Source organism: Trypanosoma conorhini, assembly GCF_003719485.1.
Source record: "Trypanosoma conorhini strain 025E chromosome Unknown Tco_14.4_contig_00646, whole genome shotgun sequence".
Classification (NCBI taxonomy): Eukaryota; Euglenozoa; class Kinetoplastea; order Trypanosomatida; family Trypanosomatidae; genus Trypanosoma; species Trypanosoma conorhini.
Window position 1 is genome coordinate 1 of NW_021704724.1, and position 6,202 is coordinate 6,202.

Below are 6,202 nucleotides of genomic sequence, written 5' to 3' on the forward strand. Positions count from 1 at the left end.
GTCAGCATGTTAGCACGTCGATCGCCATTTACGCATCATGACAAAAGCAGAGAATGGGGACGTAAAGAAAAAGGAAAATCTCAGCCATGTTTTTTTTTCACTTCAAACGAAACTGTGGATGCGTGTGCGGTCGCTTCTTTGATTCTCCCCCTCTTCTCAGTGTGACGTTGAAACCCTCTCTTTCTTTTCTGTGGTGGATTTCACGCGCCCACAACTCTACTCTATTTGTTGTGTGATTGTTCCCCAGTGTGTGTGTGTGTGCAACGTTTTTTTCGTCTGCTCTCCGGTGCTTGTCGCTGTCTCACTAGTGTGGCCAGGGCTCTCAATCAACGTCCTCTCGGGCATGCGTAGACACTGCCAGTGAATCTCTACCCAGCGTATTGCGCTGCGTACGGTGGCGGTGTGGGCAAACACGCCAAGTCGCCGGCGGAGGCGGGAACTGCCTCATCAGCACCGCGGTCGTTTTCTGCCGCACCTCAGCCCTCACAAGAGAGTGGCGCTGCAGCGGCGTCTCAGGCCGCTGCACCGCTTATCGACAGGGAAGCAGATGCCAGTCACACCGAACCAGGGCAGCACTGTCCTTATCCTCATCACGCTCGGCCCGGCTTCTTGTCTCCCGAACGAATTTCCAAGTACGTCCCGGCACCTGCGAAGTTTGCGGCATCGCTGGTGGCAGATGCACTGGACCTACCCGTGAATAATAACAATAGTTCTGCCGCCTCCCCATCAGGGACATTGCGGCAGGAATACACGGAGCACTGTGTGCTGGGCTGGTCCCCTGCTGACCTCTACCACGTTGTCGCAGATGTCGCGCAGTACAGCACCTTTCTCCCATGGTGCGTAGACTCCATCGTGCACCAAGTGAGGCGCCTCGACGATGAGGCCGACGGTGAAGTTGCCGCTAGCGACGGCAGCAAGAGGGTAGGGAGGGTTGCTAGTAGTGACAGCAGTGGTAGTAGTAGTAGTAGGCCTATGGAGATGTTTGCCACCCTCACAGTGGGATTCTCCTTCTTTAAGGAGCAGTACACCTCTCGGGTGTTGCTTTTCCCCGGGAAAAGGGTGCAGGCTGCTCTCAAGGAGGATGCAAAGCAGCGTCGTAGTCCCGTTCTCTCAGACCTGAACTGTGTTTGGGAGTTCAGCCCCGTGCCGGGGCGAGAGCGCCAGGTGGAGGTGCGATTTCTCGTCAGCTTCGCCTTTAAAAACCCACTGCACTCCAGGCTTATCATGTCACACGTGGTGACGCTCATGACGAGAAGTTTTGAGAAACACTGCGAAAAACTATATGGCCCGCCGAGCTGCCAACGCGAGCGCCTCGTCACGCGGTAGCTGCCCCGAGAAGGCGGACGAAAAAAAAGAAGATGCCGGCGTTCTCTTGGGGTTGGGAGAAACGGATGCAAACGTGGGGGAGGAAGGCGTGTGAAATGGAGGGAAATATATATATAGAGCGAGAGAGAGCGAGAGGATAACAAGAAAAAAATGGACGGGGAGAAGTACAAGAGCGGTAGAAGCGACTGGTAGATGTGGGAATGACCCTTTACTTTTTGCGTGGAACGAGGTATCCCATGCCGCCCCTGCATTACATGTGTGTGTGTGTGTTTGGGGGAGGGGGTCCCCAAGGTTTGTACTCTAATAATTCGGAGATAAATGTTTGGCGCTGCGTACATAACGTGTAACTACGGCAGCAGCGGCAGCAACAACAAAAAGATGCGTGCATGTCTGCACTGTAAGACTGTAATGAACGCATTTTACTGTTCCATTGAACGAGGCGCACCGTGCGTTATTCTCGGTGCGGGCGTGTATGATTCTTGTAGATATTTCACCCTTTTTTGAGTGTCTAGCCGTGCGTGTGCCTTTTTTTTCCTGTCTGTTTTTCTCATGTGCCGTAGGTGACCTTAGAGAGAGATGCGGCCGGCGACCGACGTCTCCAAAGTGCAGGAGCGTAGCGAGGAGGACACCGCAGGGGAAACGGCGGCAGCTTTCGTCGAGGCGAACGGTGAGTTAATGACGCTTTTCTTTCGACACATTACGGTCTGCCCGCCGCACGGGCCCTTCAAGTACTATAGCGCCCTCACCTTCACGGCGAGGGTGCGTCGCTGGCTCGTGGCAAATTCCTCGGATGCCAACGCCGCGACGATGAAGGAGCTAACCCCAACGGCGGTTCTTCAACTTATGGAGAAGTACTACAACACGCAGCATCTGCGAAGCTGGCCGCTGTTGTATGTGCCTGCCGAGGTACGTCTGAAGGACGTGGATGCAATTCTGGGCGAAGGAAAGTGAGACACCGCGCGCCGTGCATTTAGCCCCGTTCTTTTTTTTTAACTCGTTTGGTGCAACGTAGTAAAGTTTGCTTCTTTGCGTTTTGCTTCGGCACTCTGTGGATGCCCGGAGAAAGAGCAGAAAGGGGTGGGGGGACAAGCGGAGGAGATAACGAGGAGAAGGGAGAGACTGGCGGCTGGGCCAATTATCTTGCCGCTCCCGCCTTTCTGTGTCTCCCGATAATTGCCTTTTGCCTCACACTCTCTGCACCGCCGTAAATTGTCCTTGTGGCATTTCTCCTTCTGGGCCTGCGTGCGTGTGCTTGTGTGCGAAGTAGGCGGCGTCGATATTTCTACTGGAGGATGAAGCGAAAATAAGAAGGAAAAAGAAGGAAAAGTCAGGGGCGTGTGGAAAATGTCTTCTTCACATCTGGAAGGTCCACTTTTGCGCCGCTCTATCCCCTTTGTGGAGCGCTGGATCGCCGAGCTTGCCGCCGCGAGAGCACCGCCGGTAGCCGCCAAGACGGAGGTGGCGCGGGAGCAGGCGCCGCGAGGCGTGGACGCGAAGGGAAAAAAGAAGGGCGGAAATGCTGCTGGTGCCCCCGCGACTGCTGCTGCTGCTGCCGCTGCCTCTGGGGAGGAGGCCTCTGGCAGCAGCATGTCCAAGTGTCGCTTTGTCGTCGGCAAGGTGGTTGACGTGCGCCCGCACCCGGAGAGCGAGAAGTTGTATATTGAAGAGATTGACCTCGGCGAGGCGGCAGGGGGACGCCGCACCATCCTTAGCGGCCTCCAGGGGCACGTGAGTCAGGCGGAGTTTGTCAACCGCCTGGTGCTTGTCATTGCCAACCTAGAGCCGCGCAAGATTGGCGGCATCGTTTCAGAAGGCATGGTCCTCTGTGCCTCGCAAACCGACGGGGACACGCGCGATGTAAAGTTGCTGGACGTCCCCGCAGACACACCCATCGGCGAACGTGTCGTGTTTGAAGGCCACGACGGCCCTTTTGAGCCGGTGCTGAAGAAGAAGTTGGCAAAACACTTTGAAAAGGTGGCGGCCGACCTAAAGACGAATGAAAAGGGTGAGGTGGTGTGGGGAAGCGTGCCGTTTCGCACGAGCCGTGGTGTCATTACTGCGCCCATCCGTAATGGCGTCGTCTCGTGAGCAACAGGAAATGTTTACATTATAAACGGAGACAAGAGGCAAAAGGCAAAAAAACCCACGCGTGCCACGTGCTGAAAAGCTTGAAAGAAAACACTGTTGATGATATGGAAGGTGTGAAATAAAATCAGCTGAGGCAGAAGAGGAGAAGAATTGGGGGCGGGAGAAGGAGGGGGCAAGAATAGAAAAGGAAAACACATCTATATGCAGACCTTTATTCATCTATGCTTCTACACGCATGCTCTGTTTCTCCTTTCTCTACTCTTTGTTCTATGCGAGGCTAGAGGAGATGAATTGAGGAAAGTGTGAAGCCGTTTCTTTTCTTTTCCTTTGCCCCTTTCCCAGTGGGGCGATGCCGCGACGGCGTGCCCTTCCCTGGTGTCGCGGCGCCCTGCGCCTAGTTATAGTAATCCTTGTCGCGTTCCTGCTTCTCAGTTTCCCGCTTATCGTTTGGTCGTCGTACCCTGACGAGGAACCACTCCCCCCACCGCAGCTGACGGCGAGTAAAGTGACCGTTCCCATTACCTTCAAGGACGATATTCCTGGCTGACTGCTTAACGATAGTGATGATGTCATACCCAATGACGAGGCGACTACATCGTCTGCTGCAGATTTTAAAGTCTATTCTGTACGACTGGCCAAAGGATGAGGGGCTTGTCTATGAAGTTGTGCTCGTGTGGAATGGCGCGGAGGAGACTATACCACGGGAACTGCTCAGGTTGAAAGCCATGTATGACACGGAGCATCGACCGGCGTACAGAGGCCATGGACATGCCCCCCTTTTGCGTTTTGTGCCGCAAAAGTAAACTCCATGGCGAATCGTTGGCTCATCTCCCCCATTCTCCGTACCGAAGCCGTACTGAACATGGACGATGATGTGAATGTGTCGTACGCTGCACTACGATGCATGTTTTCAGTTTGGCTGCGATCACCCTACTCGCTGGTGGCAACCGACGTGCGGGCCATTGTGGACTGTGCAAAAACAACGGAACGCTGCAAGTACGGTGGACCTTTTGACTACCTGGCTCGGGAGCGACTGCAAGGCATTGGGCTTTCGTACAATATGGCCCTACCACGTGTCCTTCTGGCCTCGCGTATCTACCACGCGGCATTTGCGGCGTCCTTTTATCACGTTGTACATGTGCCATCGCCCCCCACCCTGGCGACCGTCGCGCCGCCCCAGCGAGATTCACTTGAGCGCATCGTACGGGAGTTGCTCTGCGATGACATCGCCTTCAACTACGCGGCGGCAAATGCCTCTATCCACTTCCCGCGCCCTGCTGGCTCCCGTCCCCGGCGACAAGGCGCGATTAGAGCCGCCCCGCTTCTTGTCAGGGCTCCTGTGGCCTCATTTCCGGAGTCCAATGCGGCAGGGGCCCTCACATTAGAGCGCGGTATGAAGCTGAAGCGGCGCGAGTGCGCTAACCGACTTTCAATCCTCTTCTCTTCGGATGGAGGCCGCACCCCCTTCCGTCTTGAGCAGCAATTTTGGCAGGCAACTTGTACGGTTAGCAAATGACGTTAAATGTAGTGAAGGTTACATTCACTCCTTTTATATTTCTTTTTTGCTTTTTTAAAAGAAGTTCTTCCTGGGGACCTCATGTGCGTCCCTGTGACAGCCAAAACATGTCGAAAACAAAAAAAACAACAATAAAGCGACAATAATTCTGCTTTCTTTTGACAAACGTGTCCGTGCAGCCCAGTGGAGAGGCGTCTGACGGCGGTTCAGCAGGTGGTAGCGCCGCATCCCGCCGTCAGGACCGTTTTTTCTTCCCCGCATGACTCCTCCTCCCCCCGATTCTCTTGTATCCGTCCATCCCTGTTCCCGCTGCGCTCTTCTGCCGACGGCTGGTGCGGCGTCTGACTCGTTGGCAGCACGCACTCCAAGCTGCAGTGGCAATGCCGGTGCGGGTTCTTGTGGCGCTGCCCCCGATGGACGGGCCCGCCGTGACGGAGGCGGTGCTGGAGGAGCTCACCGTTTCGTCGTCGCGCCTGCAGCAGGCCACCCGGCAGCGCTACCCCGTCGCGTGCGAACGTCCTGTGTTGGAGGGGCGTTGGCGCGGCAAGTGGCACCGTTTCGCGGAGGAGGTTGCGGGGTTGCGCTGCCTCCTCGACACGCCGCTGGACTACGCCGAGGCCTGCGGACTCTGGGCCCACATCGCGCCGAATGAGCTGCGGTGCTGCCTTGTGGGCGAGGACCCCCGCGTGGTGCGGCAGGCGGACGAGGACATGGGCGCACGGCTGCGTGAGCGTCTTCTCCACAAGGGGACTTTGCACTGCTTCCGCGATGCGGCGCTGCGGGCGGCGCAGGCGGAAGTTGGCGCGGGTGTTTCTGCTGGCGTCAACCCTGCGGGGGCTCGCGAAGGGCGCGTCCCTCTCTGGCTGCGACGGGGGCGCCGTGCCACTTTCACCGCTCCTCTCTGGTCTCGTCAGAGGGACGTTGTGTTTCGCTTTCCTCACAGGGGCGCCAAGTTTTTACTTTATTATCACGTTTTGTTTGTTTGGCTCTCTCACAGCTGGATGGGGGCTGTCTGGCCTGCTCGCGCGTCCCTCGGAGGCGCCGCTCCGCCGGCCTTTTTTGCTTTTGGGTTTCGCTTTTGTGTGCGTGCTGCGTGCCGCGTCTGTCGCCCGCCCACGTGTGGGCTGCGGTGGACTCCTCTCTCTCTTTGTCTCTTTTGCTGAATGTGGCTGCGTGGGGTCCTGTGTGTCTGTGTGACTTTTTTTTTGCCTCTCATTCTCCTTTTGGCTCGTGTTCGGTGTTCGGCTGCAGCTCAAGCCAACACCAACAACC

At 56.4% G+C, this 6,202-nt stretch overlaps 5 protein-coding genes across 5 annotated transcripts, besides 1 other annotated feature; all 5 read left to right on the plus strand.

Annotated features, from left to right (window-relative positions):
* The first annotated feature begins 935 nt into the window (after positions 1-935).
* Positions 936-968: a microsatellite.
* Positions 969-972: 4 nt separating this feature from the next.
* On the plus strand, positions 973-1,326 carry Tco025E_07842 (putative coenzyme Q-binding protein COQ10 B, mitochondrial-like; the record flags this gene model as incomplete). Its single annotated transcript, XM_029374701.1, has 1 exon — positions 973-1,326. One exon carries the CDS (start codon positions 973-975, stop codon positions 1,324-1,326), a length of 354 nt encoding a protein of 117 aa, XP_029225234.1.
* A 576-nt stretch (positions 1,327-1,902) lies between these two features.
* On the plus strand, positions 1,903-2,277 carry Tco025E_07843 (uncharacterized protein; the record flags this gene model as incomplete). Its single annotated transcript, XM_029374702.1, has 1 exon — positions 1,903-2,277. The coding sequence occupies one exon, from the start codon at positions 1,903-1,905 to the stop codon at positions 2,275-2,277; it is 375 nt and encodes a 124-aa protein (XP_029225235.1).
* Positions 2,278-2,670: 393 nt separating this feature from the next.
* Tco025E_07844 (tyrosyl or methionyl-tRNA synthetase) lies at positions 2,671-3,414 on the plus strand (the record flags this gene model as incomplete). The annotated part of the gene is made up of 1 exon (XM_029374703.1): positions 2,671-3,414. One exon carries the CDS (start codon positions 2,671-2,673, stop codon positions 3,412-3,414), a length of 744 nt encoding a protein of 247 aa, XP_029225236.1.
* Positions 3,415-4,222: 808 nt separating this feature from the next.
* Tco025E_07845 (hexosyltransferase) lies at positions 4,223-4,930 on the plus strand (the record flags this gene model as incomplete). The annotated part of the gene is made up of 1 exon (XM_029374704.1): positions 4,223-4,930. One exon carries the CDS (start codon positions 4,223-4,225, stop codon positions 4,928-4,930), a length of 708 nt encoding a protein of 235 aa, XP_029225237.1.
* A 380-nt stretch (positions 4,931-5,310) lies between these two features.
* Tco025E_07846 (uncharacterized protein) lies at positions 5,311-6,093 on the plus strand (the record flags this gene model as incomplete). Its single annotated transcript, XM_029374705.1, has 1 exon — positions 5,311-6,093. The coding sequence occupies one exon, from the start codon at positions 5,311-5,313 to the stop codon at positions 6,091-6,093; it is 783 nt and encodes a 260-aa protein (XP_029225238.1).
* Positions 6,094-6,202: the final 109 nt, after the last annotated feature.